Source organism: Macaca thibetana, chromosome 5 (genome assembly GCF_024542745.1).
Source record: "Macaca thibetana thibetana isolate TM-01 chromosome 5, ASM2454274v1, whole genome shotgun sequence".
Lineage (NCBI taxonomy): Eukaryota > Metazoa > Chordata > Mammalia > Primates > Cercopithecidae > Macaca > Macaca thibetana.
Genome location: NC_065582.1, coordinates 44138144 through 44160441, shown reverse-complemented (window position 1 = coordinate 44160441; position 22298 = coordinate 44138144). Strand labels below are relative to the sequence as shown.

Sequence of the window (22298 nt, the reverse complement as noted above, 5' to 3'; positions counted from 1 at the left end):
GATAACTGGTTTGCTTAGAGGGTAAGATATGACATTTAATACATTCTTCAGAAGTGCGATGTTTAAAGAGGTGACGAGGTTGACTGTGTGACCATGAGTATGAGTGAATGAAGTTGAATGAAAATGATGGTCAATGTAGTTGAGAAAGTCTAATAATGGTGAGTATTTTAGGATATAGTTGTGATTTAAAATTTCAGGTGTGGGTCAGTCGGAGTTTGCTGTTGCTGACATGGTTGACATGTTTGTTTTACTACTGCCACCAGCAGGAGGAGATGAGTTGCAGGTAATTATTTTTATTTTTTTCCCCAAAAATACAAACTGTATATCTCTGAAAATAAAAATTTCCAATGTTGTGTTTTTGTAAACTAAGTTGATAATGGTTTAGAAAATGAAACATCATTCATGTTGGCTAAAATACCTGAAACAAAGGCAGATTCTTTATATTTTTTCCTAACTTACAGGAATAGAATATATGACCTTGAGAATGTAAAATTATGCAACATAAATTTTTCCATCTGTAACATGACTAAAATACATGCATCGCTCCACTCAGAAGAGACCATTGTTGCATAGATGTTGTTAGTATACTTGATTCAAAAGTTCTGGGGATAGTGGGATCCCACTATCATAGTTTATATGTTGTACAATGGGATTCTTACTCTCGTCCTGCACTGCAGTTCTGGCACTACTACCCAAAGTTAGTGCAGACTTCATAGGGTGAGGGCATAGTCCTCCACAAGCCTCCTCTCGCTTCAGACACTAGCTGCAAGCTCCAGGGTTGCCAGGCCACTCATACCTCTGACCAACTGGCTATAAATTTGAGAGTTCCCATTATCCCTTAGGTTTAGTAATTCACTAGAGCAGTGGTCCCCAACCTTTTTGGCACCAGGGACTGGTTTCATAGAAGACAATTTTCCACAGACTGGGGGTAAGAGGGCATGGTTTCGGGATGAAACTGTTCCACCTCAGATCATCAGGCATCAATTAGGTTCTCATAAGGAGTGCACAACCTAGATCCCTAGCATGCGTAGTTCACAATAGAGTTTACTCTTCTATGAGAATCAGATGTTGCCTCTGGTCTAACAGGGCAGAGCTCAGGCAGTAATGCTCGCCCACCTGCTGCCCACCTGCTGTGAGGCCCAGTTCCTCTGTGGCCTGGGGGTTGGGGACTCCTGCACTAGGGTGACTCAGAGAACTCAGGAAAGCATTATATTACAATTGCAATGTGCTTATAAAGGAGACAAATGAGGACCATCCAAATGAAGAGACACATAAGAACTCTGGGAGGGCCCAAATGCAAAGCTTCTGTGTCTTCAAGACACATTTCTCTCCTGGCATATTGATGTGTATCACCAACCAGAAGGCTCCCCTGAGCTTTAGTATCCCAAGTTTTTCTTGGGGTTTCATTATATAGGCATGATTGATTGAATAATTGAACTTGATCTCTAGCCCCTGTCCCCTCCCTGGAAGTTAGGTTGATATCACATGGCATAAAACCCCAACCCTCTAATTACATGATAGGTCTTTCTGCCATGGTCAGTCCCCCATCCTGAGTGATCTCATTGCATAAACTCAGGTATAGCCCCAGGCACCTCCCATGATTAACAGACACTACTGTTACTCAGGAAATTCTGGGAATTTAGAACTTAAAAGATTACCTCCCAGAAATTCAAAGACCAGACAAATACTTTCCTTTTTTTTTTTTTTTTTTTTTTTCAGAGACAAGGTCTCACTCTGTTTCCCAGGCTAGAATGCAGTGGTGTGATCATAACTCACTGTAACCTTGAACTCCTGGGCTCAAGTGATCGTCCTGCCTCAGCCTCCCAAGTAGCTGGGACTACAGCCATGTGCAACCACTCTCAGCTAATTTTTGTAATTTTTTTTTCCTACAGATGAAGTCTTGCTTTGTTGCCCGAGTTGGTCTTGAACTCTTGACCTCAGGCGATTCTTCTGCCTCAGGTTCCTTAAGTGCTGGGATTACTGGTGTGAGCCACCACACCTAGCCCAGACAAATTATTTGTTATACAATGCTTCTGTTTCAATTTTATAATTCTAAAACACAGTGATTACAGATCATGGCTGCTTATTTAGAAGCATTAACTCTTAGAATTTCATAATTGAAAGTTTTGTTTAAAAATATTTGAAAAGAAATTTTAATCTTATGTAGAAAAACCTGTATTTACTAAATAAGGTTTGACTTTTGGATTTCATCCTTTATTTTTAATATTTTTATGTGACATAATTTGAATTAAGAGATTGAGGCTTGTCCACACAAAGCTGAAAGAAGAAAAATACAAAGTATAAAAAGAAATAATAATAAAAAAAGAGATTGATGGGTTTGTAGACATCAGGTTATTTTTCCTCAAATGCAAATTGAAAATAAAATGCTATATACATTTAAGGAAAATTTCAAAGACTTTTTTCTGGAAATGCAGATGTTAATGATAGGTATGTTTTCTTTTTAAGCACCTTACTGATGGATGGTTTTGCATCCTCCAGTGTTAGCTCATGAGAAGCAGATTCCATCACGAGACAATGTGAACTCTCCTGCCACTCAATCTTGTTGTGACTTGATGTATTTACCCTAATTCTGAATGTGTTTCAACATGTTAGTCTCTAAATTTGGAAGAGATATTACAGACGACTTCTATAATTCCAACAGCCAATGCTTTTGAGTAATTTCTGTCAAGTAATGGTGATTCTTGGCATCCAGGGCTTAGGAGGATACAGATGAAAAGTTAATGAAATGTATGACTTTCAAAATCTTAGCATTGACTAGTTTTCCCATTTTTATGTTGGTTGTCATTAAATGTTTCTGATCTCTTTAGGGTATCAAAAGGGGTATAATCGAGATGGCAGATCTGGTAGCTGTAACTAAATCTGATGGAGACTTGATTGTACCAGCTCGAAGGATACAAGCGGAGTATGTGAGTGCACTGAAATTACTCCGCAAACGTTCACAAGTCTGGAAACCAAAGGTAAGCTTGCTTGCATTCTGTATCTTTCACTCTGAATGGATTGTGTACATTAGAAGACAGGATGTAAGTCCCAAACTAGACATATAATCAATCTTGCTTCTATGTGAAGATTATAGTTTTAAAAATCATGACAAAGCCAGAGTGTGTAGTCATGATTTTAAATATAATCCTTTAACCACTAGATGTCAAAAACTAGATCAGAGATGATAGATGTGATTGTAATACTTGATTTGAGCCATTTGGAAGTGATAGCAAATCCATTCTGAAAGGAACCGTCCTTAAGATTATGGAGCAGTTAATGATTTGATTATCTATGTTGGAATTTGAGTAAGAGAGAAAAGGCTTGTGATGTGATACCTCCATTCCCATTATGTTTGTTGGGTGCCATTTTCAGTAAGGAAAAAAATTTTAATCCTGTAATAAGTGAGGCAGTAATATTGATGTGGGCCTCTTTATCTGTAGACAGACACTATATTATTAAAGAATAAGCTGCAATCATTATAATGAGAATAATGATGACTTATCTTACTGTCATATCCCAGTTTTTCCCAATCATGTTGTCTGTATTGAGTCTGGAGCCACCTTATATATACATGCAGATGTCAGATGCCCAGCTCTTCCACTTACTAAATCAGGCAAATTTGACAGAGGGAATTAGGCTATTTCTCAACTTACCTTCATTTGCTGGCACTCAGGCCTCAGGGGAACCTACCTGGCATTGCCCTTGTCACAAGTCCTCTATGATGCCCCTGACCATCTGAGCAATTAAAATAAAATAAATTAAATTAAAACAAATCTCTGGGCTTAAAATTTGTCCTTGAATCAGTGTTTTATTTCTGCTATGCACTTAGTAATCCTAGGTATATTACATCAGAATATATTTACTGTTTACTTTGTATGTTTACTTTGACACAGCAATAAAGTCTCATTCTTGTCAATTGCCTATTTCTGTAGACTATAAGAATTAACTGGCAGGTATCACAGTCCCCATGAAAATGTTTTCTATCATTTTAAGTGAGATGGTCTGGTTCTTCCCTTTTCAATAGGTAATTCGTATTTCTGCCAGAAGTGGAGAGGGAATCTCTGAAATGTGGGATAAAATGAAAGATTTCCAGAACCTAATGCTTGCCAGTGGGGAACTGACTGCCAAACGACGGAAGCAACAGAAAGTTTGGATGTGGAATCTCATTCAGGAAAGTGTGTTAGAGCATTTCAGGACCCATCCCACAGTCCGGGAACAGATTCCACTTCTGGAACAAAAGGTTCTCACTGGGGCCCTGTCCCCAGGACTGGCAGCAGACTTCTTGTTAAAAGCTTTTAAAAGTGGAGATTATTAAAATTCATCCTGTATAATAATTTTACATATCATTTCATAAAATATTTTAATAGAAAAATCACTTGTATGCTTATATTTTCAGTAATCATTGCATGGTGCTCTTGTCTTCTTTGTTTGTGACCCATGCTTGAAAACTTGAAGGAAGTTAGATATGAATGGCAAAAGTTAGGCAGTATTTATAAGGTACCTGTTGTATGTTACTGATTTCTGTTTCATTCTCTTCTTATACCCTGGCATGGTGGCCTGTAGGGTAGTTTCTTCTTATTATTCAAGAACACAAAAAGCTAAGGAGAGCAGAAAATATCTTGTACTTTAAAATGCTTACTTTGATTCCATGTTATCTGAATTTCCAGAGAAGATGTAAACAAGAGTGACCATATTTTTAGAGTCTTTCTTGAAGCCAGAACGACACACAGTGGGTTGCTAAGAGCCGAAAATCATAATTGACATTTAGTGTACCAGATTATTCTAAGAATTTCTGAAGTCACCATGTACGTGAGTAATGAAACAACTGGAATAATGTGATGATGTGAACACAGTTTTAAAGTCTGCTTGTCTGGATTTGCAGGGAGCCTTCCCCCACCCCCCGACACGATAGGTAAGAGAGCAAAAGGAAACTGGGAAAATCAGCTACAGATAAAATGGGTAATTAATCCCCAGTTCTTGGACCCATTATATTTGTAGCCAATTGGAGTAAACCCCTAAAAGACGAAGTGAGGTCAGAATGATTCAAGGATTATTCAGTTTGAAGACTACCAAAGTCTTCTCTTCTTCCTTGGCCATTTCACTTCATTTTAGTATTTTAAAAATCTTTTTTCTTGATGGTGAATAAGTTTTGTCCTATGGAGGAAGCATAGCACAGTGATTAAGAGCTTGGGCTCTGTAGTTGGACTATGTGGGTTTAAACTTTAACCCAGATCAATCATATATTAGCTATATGAGCTAATCTCTTTAAGCTTCCGTTTCCTCACTGGTAAAATGAAATTGGTGAATAACTTTCTAAGGTTAGTGAAGATTAAATGAAATAACGTGGGAGAATTATTTAACTGTCATGATGGTGTATAGGAAATACTCAAAGGCTGCTTACTAGCATTATTACATTAAAGTTGTGGGTACCTGAAACTGTACAAACCTGATGTATAATTTCAGTTTTCTCTCATGGTCTTGTTACTACCATCATACTCTTGATATTTTAGGATATTTTATGATTATCTTTGAAGAACCCTTTCTGGTTAATTCTTTGAATATATTTTATACTTATTTGATGGTAGTTGTAACTATGTATGTTTGAATAAAATTTCTAACCATAAAATTTCTCCATTGCACAAAAAGCCTTTATAGAAGTTTCTGACATGTTCTATTCTGAACCCTGTAGAATATTTTATGTAGTATAGCAGCTTGCATTGTTACTTACTGTACTGGTTCCTATGTGGAATCAAATCTCTTGAGCATTGTTTTAACAAACATCCCTTTACATTTTTTGGAAAGATTTTTAGTACTCCATTGGCATAGCTATTTCATAAAAGGTTTAGGAGAAACTTTGAAAGGTTGTCCAGTTGACTTTTCTGATTTTAGAAAGGACCACCATGAAACTACCCTATCAGACAAAAAACTGGTTTTTAGAAACCTGAGATAAGGAATTTTATAATTTTCCTGAGTAAGCTGTTACAGGGAATAACAAATCTATTGCCATATGTGGCACAGTGTAAGTAATGCTGGAGCACACATACTGCATTGTAAAGAAGGTAGGAAAGGTGGGGGGACTTCTGTTAGCTTTAATTTTAAGGCTAAAGCATTTCTTCTCAGTCTGAACTACTTTTAAATGTTATAAATGTCATCATAAAAATCATTAGAAAACTCGCTTCTCCTTATGTTGTCATTGTACCATTGGGTATGGTATAGAGACCAATTTCTAAGAGATTTTTACCTCTGTTTCTGTTATTTGCTATACTGGAGGTGATATAATAATAATGAAATGTAGCCTTTTTTTTCAACTCAGAAATCCTATTCCCTCTCCCTATCTGTGATTATATTGTACTGGACTTCTGACTTGGTCAAAAGCATAGGTTTTGACTTAGATACATGTGGGGGCCGATCTCAGCTCTATCCTAACTAGCTATATGATCTTTGGCAGGTTTTTTCTCTATATGCACTAGTTTCTTTATCGGTAAAATTAAGATAATAGCTACTTTACAGGGTTGGAAGTATTAATTTAGAAATTATACAGTGCTTAGCACTCAATAATTGGCAGGTGGTGGTGTAAATATTTTACATAGATATTTGTGACAGTTCTTTGTTCTATAAAACAGACTAATATTAATTTCAGATTGGCCAAGCTACTTAATTTCTCTGTGCCTCAGTTTCCTCACTATTAAATGGGGATGACAATAGTATCCACCCAGAGCAGGACTATTTTAGTATTACATATAATCCTTGGATATAAGTGCTGATGAAGTTTGGATATTTGTCCCCACCCAAATCTCATGTTGAAATGTAATCCCCAATCTTGGAGGTGGAGCCTGGTGGGAGGTGTGTGGATTAGATCGTATCTCTCATGAACGACTTGGGCTATCCTTTGGGTGGTAAGTGAGCTCTTGCTCTGAGTTCACACAAGATCTAGATCTGGTCATTTAAAAGTGTGTGGCACCTCCCCATCCCCTACTCTCACTTGCTCCTACTTCCATCATATGACATGCCTGCTCCCCTTTCACCTTCTGCCATGATTGTAAGCTTCCTGAGGCCTCCCTAGAAGCTGAGCAGATGCCAGCACCATGCTTCCTGTCATCTGTAGAACCATGAGCCAATTAAACATCTTTTCTTTATAAATTTATAAATTACCCACTCGCAGGTATTTATAGAAAGAACAGCCTAATACAAGTGCTAAATACATATTTGACAATAAACAGCAGTTATCGCTTAGAACTGTTATGAGGATTAAATGAGTTACAGTGTCCATTCATCTCAAAAAGATAATTCTGAAAAAAATTTCATAGGTTCACTTTGCCTTGTCAAGAATATAATTACCAGGCTGGGCATGGTGGCTCGCACCTGTAATCCCAGCACTTTGGGAGGCCAAGGCGGGCGGATCACGAGATCAGGAAATTGAGACCATCCTGGCTAAAACAGTGAAACCCCGTCTCTACTAAAAATACAAAAAATTAGCTGGGCATGGTGACAGGTGCCTGTAGTCCCAGCTACTCGGGAGGCTGAGGCAGGAGAATGGCGTGTACCCAGAAGTCAGAGCTTGCAGTGAGCCAAGATCACGCCACTGCACTCCAGCCTGGGTGACAGAGTGAGACTCCATCTCAAAAAAAAAAAAGAATATATTTACCATTAACTTCTGTAGATAGGAAAAAAATGTGCTGAGCTCTAAAACTGGCAGACATTTTGCTAAAACAATATCAAATCTCATTAAAATGATGACAGTTATTTCAATAGTTGACATTAGCTATCCCAATACAACCTAACGAGGCATTTTCTCTTCATAATCACTTGATCATATGGCCATTTACCTGCTTTCCCTAAGCTTTTATAGCTATTGCCCGGTGTACACTGAAGACAACAGTTAACGAACAACGTATGTATGATAATTTATGTAGTTGAAACTCTAATGCCCGAAAAAAAAAAAAAAAACACAGGAAAAATTAGTGAAAATCATTCAAACATTGTGCTCACCAGGTAGACTGCCATCATAGAAGTCATAATGCTACTGCTAAAAACTAGTAAACTACTAGTAAACTGTGAAGACAGAAGTAACTCCTGTGATCTATAAGTTTGTGCAGATGGTGGAGCTTTGCTGCTTCTAAAGCCTGGGAAATGCAAATGTGGCTTCGTTAAAGCAAATGCTTCCTACGCCAGACTTTATGAAACTCCTCCTAAAGCTGAATTCTTACCCAAGTGGACATATGTTAGGGTGCCATTGTAATTCAGGTAGAGTGTCAGAGTGGTGACTGGTACTAACAGTAGGTGTTCTAAACATTAGTGTTAATCAGATAAGACTACAAAACTGATGAACATGTCAAAACTTTAAAAGGAACAATCAGAAAAACTCTTTAACAAATGTTTTTCTTTCTATAGTATTTTAATTTATTTTTCTAAATTTTAAAATTTACTAAATTTTTGAACATTTTTATCCCACTTGAGATGAATACTTAGTTCCTGTCCCATGAAGCTTCTGTAGATTTGCTTTGTCATTTGTGGTATGTTTGATAACAAAAATGTTAGTGGCACAAAAGCAGTTATGTTGAATGCTTTTGTTTTAGAGAAAATTTCCCACTCTTTACTAGAAAATGTAGATGATGTGAGTCAAAGTTCATTAATGTTTACCCGAAAATTTGTGTATAAAGGTAACCTTGGGGCAGTTTATTTTGCTTAGCCCCCTCAGCTTCTTGATAGAATGAGGTGAGGGCATATGTAAGTCAGTAAACTCTTCTGTTAGTAAGGTCAAAGGCCTAATCGAAATTAATTATGCTTTTAACTAACACAGAAGAAATCATGTGACCTCATTCTCAAAGCTCGTAACATCCACCTGGCCAATCTTGAGATGTGGATAGAATTCTTTTTTTTTTTTTCAATTTTTACAATAATTTTTGACATGTTGAAGCTGTACATGTTTATGGGGGCACAGTTTGATGTTTCAATACATGTATATGTTGTGTAATGATCAAATTGGAGTACTTAGCATATCTATCCTCTCATGCATTTATCATTTCTTTGTGGTGAGAACATTTAAAAATCCTCTTTTCTAGCTATTTTGTAATATATACTACCTTACTGTTGCAAACCATAGTCACCCTACTGTGCAACAGAACACCAGCACTTATTCCTCCTATCTAGTTGTAACTTTGTACCCATTGACCCCCCTTTCCTTCCTTCTGCTCTCCCCTCCTCAGTCTCTGGTAACCATGGTTCTGTTCCCTATGAGATAAAACTTTTTTTAGATTCCACATGAGTGGGATCATGCAGTATTATTTCTTTTTCTGTGTCTGGTTTATTTTCCTACACATAATGTCCTCCAGGTTCATCCATGTTGTTGCATGGTGTTAATCTTAGCATGACAGTATAGCCATTTATAGGGCTCATACTTCAATGCCAAATCTTGTTATATGTGGACCCCAGCTATTTCAAGGATCAGTGTTCTCTTACAAAGCCACATTAGCATTTACACCCAGATTTTGCTGACTCAGAATTCCATTGCATACGAGATCTCAGTCCCCTGAAGAGTCCTCTCCCCAACTATTTTTGGAAGTCTCAGGGGTTTCCTCACTGATTCACAAACAAGTTCACACTCTTGGGTGCAGCCTACTCATGCCAGGCTTCTGTTGAGCCTCCACTATTTCTAATGCTGCTGTTCCTGTAGGAGAATGCTGCCTTGCTTAGATGTTCCCAAACTGTGAAACACTTAAGTTGCCAAAATAGTGCTGTGTTTCCAGTGTACAGCTTCTTTGCCTCTCTTCCAGTAGGGGCCAGTGCATTGTTCTGGGATAGGAACCAACTACTACCATCTCTTATTGTCCTCAGGTCTCCTGTCTTTTCCCCAAGCACATAAGTACACACCTCTGCAGACAGCTTTCCCCACACAAGCCCACTTTTCAAAATGTAAATCAACTCCTGCAAAGGATGCCTGGGTAGTTGGCTATCCTTCCTTTTCTGGTAGTATCACCTTTGGCTGAATCATGACCTCCCAGCTTCACATGTGGATATGATTGCTAATTCTGTCAACCTCTCAAAAAAGGTATCACCCCCATTTTACAGAAAAAGAAATTGAGCATCAGGGATACTAGGAAATTAATCAAAGTTCACCATTTCTAAATGTGATGCATCACATACATTAGATTCAAACATTACTATTTTCCAAGCTGCTCAAAGCACTCTATGAACCTCATTCTTTCTATAAGACAGTTCAGTGACAGATGTTATCTTCAATTATAGATACCTCTGTGGTATAGAGTAATTAAGGAATTTGTACATGACTCAGAGGATAAGATCCTGCTCAGTGTTTTAACTTTAAGACCTTTCTTCTATAACCTAATATCCTTAATTTTGCTTTTGTGGAGAACACACCTCAAGGTATTTTTTTTCCAGTAGAATTTTTTGCTTATGTTTAAGGATAATATTTTAGACATTCAAACCCAACCAAACAGAAACCCTTAATATCAGCTTCTGTATTAGCCCAACTTTTGGCTAGAAACGACAGAAATCTATTAGCTTGGAAAAGAGAGTAATATACTAGATCATCTAATCATATAAGGAGAAGAGTAGGAGAAGAGTACTTCACAGACACAAACGATGCTGGGGATTCTCCCTGCCTTTTCTCCTCTGTGTATTGACTTCATTCTCCTGGGTTCCTCCCCATAGCTGGAGATATGGCAACAGCAGCACTTAGGTCCACAGGAAGGATTTCCCCTATCCCCATAGACCTAATTCTGAAAGTCTCAGGGGAGCATTCTCACTGGTCTGCCTGACAGGTCGTAGGTCCATCTCCATGGCCAGGGATGTGGGTTCTATGATTGATAGGAGTTGAGGAAAGATCATTTCCCCAAAATAAGAGGTTTGATAGTCACAGAATCAAATAGGATGCCAGGCAGACAAAACAGATGTCTATTATAGATACTTTAATCTGTTTTGGAGTAAAGTGAGATATAAGTATTATTGATTGGTGTCTTATATTAAAAGATTCAATCTTCATGAAAAGGTTTAATTACCTAGTTATCGGTAATACAGTTGACCCTTGAACAATATGAATTTGAACTGTGTGGGTCTATTTACATGCTGATTTTCTTACACCTCTGCCACTCCTGGGACAGCAAGACCAGCCACCCCTCTTTTTCCTCCTTCAGCCTACTCAATGTGAAGATGGCAATGTGAAGACCTTCATGACGATCCACTACCACTTAATGAGGGATCAATATATTTTCTCTTAATATTTTCTTTCCTCTAACTTTATAGTAACAATACAGTATATAATACACATAACATACAAAATATATGTTAATCAACTGTTGGTGTTATCAGTAAGGCCTCTGATCAACAGTAAGCTATCAGTAAGCTTTTTGCAGAGTCAAAAGTTATATGTGGATTTTTGACTGTGTGGGGTTTCAGCGCCCCAACCTCCATGTTGTTCAAGGGTCAACTCTATACCCACTGAAACACGCACAAGTGAGGTTCATATTGTCAGCTGTCATATATTTGAACTTTTGTGGCAATAACACCCTTACTTATTAGAAATATCCTTCCCCAATCCAGTTTTACAAGTAAAATATTTTTCTTTTATCCCCCCATACTAACTTAATACTTACCTTTCCTAACAGTGAAGATGCATCTGCAAACAAAGGATCAATAGCTTCAAGAAGAATGGTTAAAGCATGATATCTTTTTTGTATTATTTCTTTTATGTCTAGCTAATTAATAAGGGATTTTAAGAGTTATTTTAGCCTAACCAGCCCCTTTGAACAGTTGAAGCAGGCAATACGTTTCAGACACAGGTCTTTTGATTTTGTGGTTGACCTACTCAAGCCAACTCTAGAGAAAAAATGGTTTATTTTAAATATAGAGAATCTCATGAAAATCCAAGGACAGGAATCAAAATTTAGGCTTTAAGAATGGAGGCAATAAGGATTCCATTTTAAACTGACATATAAAGAACTTGAAAATCCCCACTTCATCCTTACCACAAGAAAATGCTGGCAAAACTGAAAAGGACTTTTGGACCCATAGGGAACCACCAGACCAAAATCTGGAGACAGATGCACCCAGACAGTCACAGCCGAGATCTGCCTATCCAGAGCTGAAACCACTGGAGCCATGAACTATTAGCTTATTTTTAAAAATTAAGTGATTATTTTGAAGAATTGCTGGAGGCTGAGTTTGGACTAGTGCAAAAGTGAGAAACTTCTGGACGTTGCAGTCTTAGGGGAATCCCCACAGTTGTATGGCGTTTACTTCCAACAACAGTGTTGTCACAGTGGAGATTCAACAACAACAACAACAACAAAAATCCTCTCATGGCTCTGGCAGGAGGAAGAAAAGAGAACTCATAATGTAATAAGCCCAGAGCCTTCTCATAGGCCTACTCTCCAGGAGAAAAGACTGTCTGAGCTTTTTCCCAGCTGGGATAATGGCATTCCTTCCACTCCATTCCCAGCTGATGCTTTTTTCTAATCTAAAAGAGGGAGGGGAACATAGTCAACAGGAGTCAGGGCTTGGGGCAACTAGATTAAAAACTCGGTAGCCAGTGAATGGAGAAGGCAGTGGAAGTAGGGGAAATCTATACCACTGGAAAAACACTTGTGAAGTCACAGCCCAGAAGCACAAGACCAATTAAAAGACTGATATTTAATTTTAAGATTATAAGACCCTTAAACCTTGCCATCATACCACCAGGGCTTTAATATTGTAACAGTGGATTACAGTTGTAAGAGCTGCCAGATACAGACTCTCTCTCTGAGGAGGAGTACTTAGGGAAGCCTCAAGTCAAGAGGAAAGACAAAAACAAGGACATGAGGAATTTGAAGGCTCTAGTACCTGCACCTATCCCAATATTAAAAACAGCTCAACTCCTAGCCAGACTAATTGCATCCTCACACTAAAAGCCTGTTTATTTCAGTGTCTGTTACCCAATAACATGTATTCATTTCAATAAAGGAATTACAAGGTATGCCAAGAAACAAGAAAAGACATAATATGAAGAGACAAAGCAATCATCAGAACAAGACTCAGATATGGCATAGATGTTGGAATTATCAAACAGGGAATTAAAAATAACTGATTAATATGCTAAGAAATCTAATGGAAAAATAGACAACATACAACAACTGATAGGTAATGTAAGCAAAGAGATGGAGACTTTATGAAGGAATCAAAAGGAAACGCTAGGAATTTCTGAAACTAACAAAAATTTAAAAAGGCTTCAATGAGCTCCTCAGTAGACTCGACATGGCCAAGGAAAAAGATCAGTGAGCTTAAAATGAGCCATTAGAAATTCATAAATTCAAATGCAAGATAAAAAAGAATAAAAGCATGGAACAGAACATTCAAGAACTGTTAGAAAATTCCCAAAGATACACAATTATGGAATACTAAAAGGAGAGAAAAGAAGAAATGTTTGAAGTAATGATGCCTGAAAACTATTCGAAATTAATGACAGACACCAAACCACAGATCCAGAAAACTCAGTGAATACTAAACAGGATAAATAAACAACAACAACAAACCCACATATAACCATATATTTGAACTGCAGAAAACCAGACAAAAAGAATGCAGGCCATTCTCACGTGAACCAGAAAGTCTCAGTCATGATACTTCTCTCTGTCTTGTTCCTGCACCATTCTAGATTTTAACTCTTTCATAACTGTTTTTTAGATGGACTATCAAGGGCCTTTGTAGCTTAAATTTTATCTCATTACCTTAGAGCTTTAGTTTCCACTTTAGCACTTTACAGTTTATTGGTTCCAAATTTTGGATTCCTGACAGAAATCTTCTGGTGGCAACAGAGGTCACTGAGGAATCTATGGGTAGGTTTCCCAGAATCAGTTGCTCACCTCAATCTGCATTTCAGGAGGTGGGATAATAAAGCATAAATATGGTTCCTGTTTATTCATGAAGAACCGTTTGGAAAGCACTTTTTCTTGGGGTCGGTGGTTAAAACAGGCCGTGATGTGTACTTCCACCACAGAATAATAGGTAGATCAGTGAGTTCCAGAGGAGTGAACTAACTGATTTAAGCAGCCAGTATGACTTACAGTCAAACTTACCTCTCCTAGCTAGCGTTTACTCAGTGATCTCTCTGTGACATGGATTAGAAACAATTTGTTAAGAAAAATGTTTGGACTTTTTGTTTTTTGAGACAGGGTCTTGCTCTGTTGCACAGACTTGAAGTGCAATGGCACCATCACAGCTCATTGCAGCCTCAACCTCCTGGGCTCAAGCAATCCTCCCACCTCAACCTTCTGAGTGGCTAGGATTACAAGTGCATACCACCATGCCTGGCTAAATTTTTGTATTTTTAGTAGAGACAGGGTTTTGCCATGTTGGCCATGTTGGTCTTGAACTCCTGGACTCAAGCAATCCACCTGCCTTGGCCTCCCAAAGTCCTGGTATCACAGGCATGAGTCACCGTGCCTGGCCTTTTTTTTTTTTTCATTTGTGGAAAAAAGACACAACATAGGCAGGGTGCAGTGGCTCACACCTGTAATCTTGGCACTTTGGGAGGCAAAGGTGGGAGAATCACCTGAGGCCACAGTTCGAGATTAGCCTGGACAACATGGCAAGAGCCCATCTATACACAAGATAAAGTAAAAATTAGTCGGGGTGTGGTGGCTCATGCCTGTAGTCCCAGCAACTTGGGAGGATGAAGTGGGGAGGATGGCTTGAGCCCAGGAGTTTGAGGCTGCAGTGAAATATGATCTCTGGACTATACTACAACCTGGACAGCAAAGCAAGACTCTCTCTAGAAAACACACACAAACAATGTAACATTCACGCTTTCAATTTCCAAGTATACAAGAGCATCAACCACATGCATAATGTGCAATAGATGCCCAGAACCACCCCCAACCTGCATGACTGAAATGCTCTAGCCACTGAACAAACTTCCCACTACTTTCTTCCCCCAGCCCTTGGCAACCACCATTCTATTTTCTATTTCTATGAGTTTGACTATTTTAACCACCTCATATAAGTGGAATCATGCAGTATTTGTCTTTTGTGACTGGCTTATTTCATTTAGCATAACATCCTCTAGGTTCATCCATGTTGTGACCTATGACAGGATTTCATTTTTGAGGCTGAATAATATTTCATTGTCTGTCCATACCACATTTTCTTTATCCTTTTATCTGTCAATAAACAGGCTGCTTTCACCTCTTGACTGTCATGAATGGTGCTACAAATGTGAATAATGCTGGGTGTGCAAATACATCTTTGAAACCTTATCTTTGACTCTTTTGGATATATACCTAGAAGTGGAATTGCTGGATGTATTACTCTGTTCTCATGCTGCTATAAATAACTGCCCAAGACTGGCTAATTTATAAAGGAAAAAGGTTTAATTGACTCACAGTCTCACATGGCTGGGGAGGCCTCAGGAAACTTACAATTGTGGCAGAAGGGAAACCAAACACATCTCTCTTCACATGATGGCAGCAAAGAGAAGTGCCGGGCAAAGAAGGAAAAGCCCCTTATAAAACCATCAGATATTGTGAGAACTCACTCACTATCACGAGAACAGCAGCATGGGGGTAACCACTCCCATGATTCAATTACCTCCTACCAGGACCCTTCCAGGACACGTGGGGATTATGGGAACTACAATTCAAAATGAGATTTGAGAGGGGACACAGCCAAACCATATCACTGGATCAATATGGTAGTTCTATTTCTAATTTTTGAGGAACCTCCATACTGTTTTGCATAATGGCTGCATCATTTTACATTCCCAACAGTGTACCAGAATTCCAGTTTCCTCACATTCTCACCTACAGTTTCTGTAACTTTTACTTTCTATTTTGGTAGTGGCTATCCTAAAGGGTGTGAGGTGATATCTCACCGATGGCTTTGACTTACATTTCCCTGATGATTAGTAATGTTGAGCATGTTTTTATATGCTTAATGCCCATTTGTATATCTTCTTTGGATAAATGTCTAAGTCCTTTGCTCATTTATTAATCAAGTTATTGTTTTTTTGTTATAAAGTTGTAGAAGTTCTTTATATATTCTGAATATTAACCCCTTGTCAGATATATGGTTTGCACATAGACCTTTAAGTTATTATTATTATTCCTGCTCTTCCCTTATAAAGTTATCAGTCTATTTAATTCTAGAAATGTCATTGTTTCCTAGAGATCTGCTACACATACTACATCTTTATTCCAAATCAAGAATCTGAGCAATCACATTACCTCTTTTGCAAAACCAGTGGTGTTACTGTTTCCAGAAACTTTCTTCCCACTAGTTCCAGTCATTTGGGGCTCTTAAAATAATAGAGGACACAAAAACCATTTTCCTCAATGAATCTCAGAACATTTTATTGCCTGTCATATATTATTGCTGTTGTTGTGCCTTGATTGTGTCCCTCCTCCCAAAAAATATGTTGAATTCTAATCTCCAGTACCCCAGAGTATGATCTTATTTGGGAATAAGGTTGTTGCAGATGTAATTAGTTAAGATGCAGTCATGCTGGAGTAGGGTGGGCCTCTAATCCAGTAGGACTGATGTCCTTGTAAGAAGGCAACATGTGGCAAAGAAACCCAGGGAAATTGTCATGTGATGATGAAGGCAGACATTGGAGTGATGCAGCCGGCTGCCAGTCAAAGAACACCAAAGGTTGCCAGCAAACACCAGAAACTAGGAAGAGGCAAAGGAGGACTCCCCTATAGGTTTCAGAGGGAGCATGGCCCGGCCACCACCTTGCTTTCAGACTTTCAGCCTCCACAACTGAGAGATAATAAATTTCTGTTGTTTTATGCCATCTAGTTTGTGGTACTTTTTAATGGCAGCTTTTTGCTTCTGTTTATCTTCCACAATTTATACCATATCTTGGCCTTAAACTCAGTATTGGGCTTTGAATATTCCAAATACTTAAATAGACATTTTTCCAAAGAAGGTATACAAATGGCCAATAAGCATACAAAAAGATGCTCAACATTACTAATGAGAAAAATGTAAGTCAAAGCCATAGTGAGATATTGAGATGTCACCTCACACCCTTTGGGATAGCCACTACCAAAACAGAAAGTAATGGTAACAGTTACAGAAAGTTTTGGTAAGGATGTGAAGAAATTGGAACCCTGGGGAACTAATACAGCTGTCAAACTATCTGAGCCTGCCTCAGAGAGAGAAACCTCTACAAAGATTTTATCCCTGCCAATCCCCACTGCCCAAATAAGAATATATTCTTTCACCTCCCGATTCTGCTTCCCTGAGCACCTTGGAAACCCATAAAATGAAAGGAACACATGAGATTCCCGGTGTTTCTCTTATCCGGGTACTTTGCTTCCTTTTATATCCCATGATTTGTACCACATCTTGGCCTTAAATTCAGTATTGGGCTTTGAATATTCCAAATACCTAAAGTTTACAAGTCTGAGAGGTTGAGTTCCCTTATAAGAGGGACTCAGGAAATTTTAGAGACACTCTAAAAAAATTAGCGATGAGCAACAGAAAAGCCATTATGAAATGTTTGGCCACTCAAGCTATTCCGCCTTGAGGAGATAATGTCTGACACTCACCAAAGAGTGGGTGAAAGGTATAGTATATAAACTGTTCTGCTATTATAAAACTCATTTCAGTTCTATTCAACTTTTTATAATGTGCATTCACCTTCTCTAGCATCAAGCTCTATTATATGGCATTTACATTACAGATTTTTAGCTCAAAATAATATCTTAATAATTTGCTCAAAAATTGTCTCAAAACAACAACAGATATTTCACTACACATAATTTACCTGCTTTCCAATATCAAGAAAGTATACCCAGGGAAATTTGTATGCTGTTTATGCTGCCTTTTTAAACAGTTTTCTACTTAAATGGCTCTTGATTAGTGAATTAATCCTAAGCAGGGTGGCAGGAGGAAATGTCATTGGTATAGAGTATATTATTCAAATGTATTTGTAGAAAGTAGACCAGGCCGGGCGTGGTGGCTCACGCCCATAATCTCAGCACTTTGAGAGGCTGAGGTGGGCAGATCACTTGAGGTCAGAAGTTCGAGACCAGACTGGCCAACATGGTGAAACCCTGTCTCTACTAAAAATACAAAAATTAGCCATGCGTGGTGGCAGGCATCTGTAATCCCAGCTACTCAGGAGGCTGAGGCAGGAGAGTTGCTTGAACCTGGGAGGCAGAGGCAGCGAGTGGCGATCGTGCCACTGCACTCCGGCTTGAGCAACAGAGCGAGACTCCATATCAAAAAAAGAGAAAGTAGATCAGTATGGCAGGAAATAAATGATGCTGTTCAGTGGCCCAAGGCAGATGCACAATAAATATTTATGGAATGAATGGATGAATGAATAAATTCTGAGCAAAGTTAATATGTAGACACAGAGACAAAGAGACAAAGCCATAGATTAAACAGTCCCTTCAAAGAGTGACAAATCAAAGTGCAGTAATATATTGAATTAATGCAATTTTCCAAATACCCTAAAATGGCATTTGTCAGGATACCTACATTTTTGTAGAACAAAACATTGCATCTCTTAGCTCAAAGCATCTCTCAGTGTACCTCTGGAAATTCAGAAACAGGTATGTAAATAGCAGTGCACATTATAAATCTGCCACCATGCAGACTAAATGTCCAAAGGATATGGGGTGAAGTATTAACCTCAGTCGTTCTAGGATCGTCTGTTCCCAGGTCTTGGCACATTCTTTCTGTGCATCTTTAAACTTTTGGATCCCAAATCAGCACATAGTGAGAAAAGAGACAAGGAGAGTCAAACTTGGATATGTATTTGACTAAGCCACCAACATAGGCAAATAAACTCCCCATGGTAAATAGGGAGGGAATGAAGGGTCTGTCTGTTAAACTTCAAGAAGATTTATCATCTGGTCTCTGTTCACCAACATTCATACATTACCTATTTTAGCAACTTTATTTCATGGCTTTCTCCACCCTCTAACATGAGGTTCTGGGGAGAATTCAACTTATTTAAAGCTATGAGGAGTTCATCTATTATTTGTCTTCAAGCATTGAGAAACTGTAATTCACTAGGATTAATCCTTCTTTAACAGAGAACTTTTTTGGACTCCAGTTAGCAAATATGCCATGGGTGATAGCCTTCTAGAATATTTCCTCTGAGTTTGAATAATTTCTGGGGTTGTGAGGGTTTTGCATGTTAATATTTAATTGATAATATTTGATGTGTGGTTCTTAAACTTGGTTTCAGAATCTTCAAAGTATTTCAATGATGCATGTAACAAGAGACTGTACACTTCTTTCCTGTAAACAAGTCTACAGACCTCAGCTTGGGAACACAAGGCAATTTGCATTAAAAATAAATAAAGAATGTCATTCTTTGGTCTTTCTCTGCCGGACTCATTTATTAGGTCATGATTAGGAGCTTCTTTGAATATGAAATCCAGTCACATGTGGGTTGTCAGAGATGCTTTTGGACTGTTCTAAGAAAAAAGGGAAAAGTCAGCAAGTGTGGGACCAGAGAAAGCCAGGGTAGAGAGAGGTGGAGGGTGACAGATAGATGGAGTATTCACTAGGCAAGAGTCCAGACTTCGCAGCCATGTTGCCTGAGTTTCAACCCCAGTTCTACTGCTTCCTAGCAATGTGACTTTGGGTAAACTTTTTATGGATCAGTTTCTTCCTCTGCAAAATTAGGGCAATAATGGTGCCTTTCTCATAGCGTTGCTGTGAGGATTAAATGAATGTTAAAGTCTAAGAAACTTGCCTGGGAAGTGTAAGTAATCTGCTTCTATATTTATCTATTATTATTATTATTATTATTATTATTATAATATACATGAGACTCAGGTTAAACAAGAATACTTTTAAATATCTTTTAAGACATCCTTCTAAATGACTTTTGCTTTTCCCAATAATGTTTTGCATATAACAGACTGAGATTGGTGTACAAGCAGAATTGTATAGGACTGGCTTACTTTTATACTACAGGAAAGATGGGCCAGCTCCACTTGTGAGTCAACTTTCCCCACTCCCTCCCTGGGTGACCTGACAAAATCAGCTATTACTACGTGCTGTTTATCTCAGGGTTACCACTAGGAAATGCATGAAGCCTTGACCATTATTATGAATCTTTTTTTTTTTTTTTTTTTTTTTTTTTTTTTGAGACAGGATCTCGCTCTGTCACCCAAGCTGGAGTGCAGTGGCCTGATCTCAGCTCTCTGCAGCCTGGAGCTCCCAGGCTCAGGTGATCCTCCCACCTCACTCCCCCGAGTAGCTGGGACTACAGGCATGCGCCACCGTGCCCCGCTAATTTTTGTGTTTTTTTGTAGAGAGGGGGCTTTGCCATGTTATCCAGGCTGGTCTCCAACTCCTGGGCTCAAGCGATCCACCCACCTTGGCCTCCCAAAGTGCTGAGATTACAGGCATAAGCCACCGTGTTGGGCTTTGATTATTTTTTAGCTTCAATTATTATGAGCCCTTTGGCTTATTTGCCTGAGAGTGTGCGGCACAATTTGTGGACTATTTCATCACAGGTGTTTATGAATAGACAGGGTTTCCCTGAAAAAGAACAACCATTCAAGTTTCCTCATATGTATACCTTGGTCTTTTCCTCCGTGGACTCATATTCTTTCCACCCTATTTTCCTATTCTCTATTCCCCACCCATTTTACACACACACACACACACACACACACACACACACACACACACAAAAGAACTGTATACCTTATTTTCTCCTTCCTCTGATTACTGGACCCAGAACTAAAAGGAAAGAAAGTTTAAGAAGTATCATATTTGATTGAATTGATTCCAATCTCTATGCCTTAGAGGATTTTTTTCCTCAAGGCCTAGACTCTAGAAGAAAGTGGAAAAGTAAATGCAAACCCAAAAGATTTTTTGCAAGATTTGAGTGACTAATTATGATATGGCTTGGATATTTGTTCCCTCCAAATCTCAGGTTGAAATGTGATCCCCAAAGTTGGAGGTCAGGCATCCTGGGAGGTGTTTGGGTCATGGGGGCAGATCCCTCATGAATGGCTTAGAGTCTGCCCTGCCATAATCAGTTCACAGGATATCTGGTTGTTGAAATAGTCTGGGACCTACCCCCGCTTCTTTCTCTTGCTCCTTGTCTCATCATGTGACGTGCTTGCTCTCCCTTCCACTTCCACCATGAGTGAAGCTTCCTGAAGCCTCACCAGAAGGAGATGCCAGCACTATGCTTCTTGTACAGTCTGCAGAACCACGAGCCAATTAAGTCTCTTTTCTTTATAAATTACTCAGCCCCAGGTATTCCTTTATAGTAACATAAAATAGCCTCATACAGATTATATGTTGATACATTCAATTTGCTTTAATTTTTGTAAATAACATTTTGACTCTGATTTTAAGTACCTATATTCATTGTAAAAAATTTTTTAAAATAAAAGAATATAGGATGTAAAAATCATGTGTATTTTTCCATTCAGCTAAAATAAGTATTAACATTTATATATAACCTTCTAGGCCTTTTCTTCTAAAATACACAAACACACACACACTTTTTATTAAGTGAAATTGGGTTCACAACATATACACTATTGATCACCAGTTTCAGTTTTCAAATGGTAAACAGAACCAAAAATAAATTTCAGGAATGCAATGAAAAAAGATCCTTCCTTTTGGTCTTTTCCTCACTAATTTTATCAATTTCCTTTTCCCGTTACTTTGCAGTTTCCCCTTCTTTTATTTCCATCAAGTCTTATTGCAACTGGTTCCTTGTATCCCATGTCTTTTAAGCCATCTACTACTCAGTTTTTGATAAGTTCCTAAAAATTTCCAAATCACACAGTTGGTCAGTAAGTATGGAGAAATTATCCAAGATCAAGGACTAAGAATTAATACCATTGTAATTGACAGACTCAAACAGTTATTCACTGTTAACTCCTTATGTGTACTCATTAAGGTGCGTAGCCACACTCATCCAAATATCAGAACTTAGCACCTTATGGGGAGGAGATGGATTCAGTCTGAGATGGAAATTTCAGCTTCCTTGGGGTTTTTTTCTCAAGGGAATTCTGCTTTCTCTGGTCTTTATCTGGTATCTTCCTAGGTTTCGTCTTGTGATGGTATCAATAAGCTTCTGCCTTCACAGGATATAGCCTGACGTATCTAGTCTGTGGTGATAGAAATTGAAATAGTGGTTACCAGATGTGTTTTGTGCATGTGTATGTGTGTGTGCGTATGTGTGTGTGCATGTGTGTGTGTGCACGTGCACATGTGTGCATGTGTATGTGTGCTGTTTTAACTGGAAAGGGACACAGAGCAACATTTTAGCATGCTGAATATGGGTCATAGTTACACGGGTAAGGACATAT

At 38.4% G+C, this 22298-nt stretch overlaps 1 protein-coding gene across 1 annotated transcript in view; it reads left to right on the top strand.

Moving 5' to 3' along the window:
- MMAA (metabolism of cobalamin associated A) overlaps positions 1–4597 on the top strand; it is a 36442-nt gene extending 31845 nt beyond the window's left edge. Inside the window, exons 5-7 of the mRNA XM_050791778.1 lie at positions 198–283; positions 2829–2978; positions 4025–4597. Of these exons, the coding sequence (XP_050647735.1) occupies positions 198–283; positions 2829–2978; positions 4025–4315 (527 nt within the window). The 3' untranslated portion in view covers positions 4316–4597. The remainder of the gene's footprint in view (positions 1–197; positions 284–2828; positions 2979–4024) is intronic.
- Positions 4598–22298: the final 17701 nt, after the last annotated feature.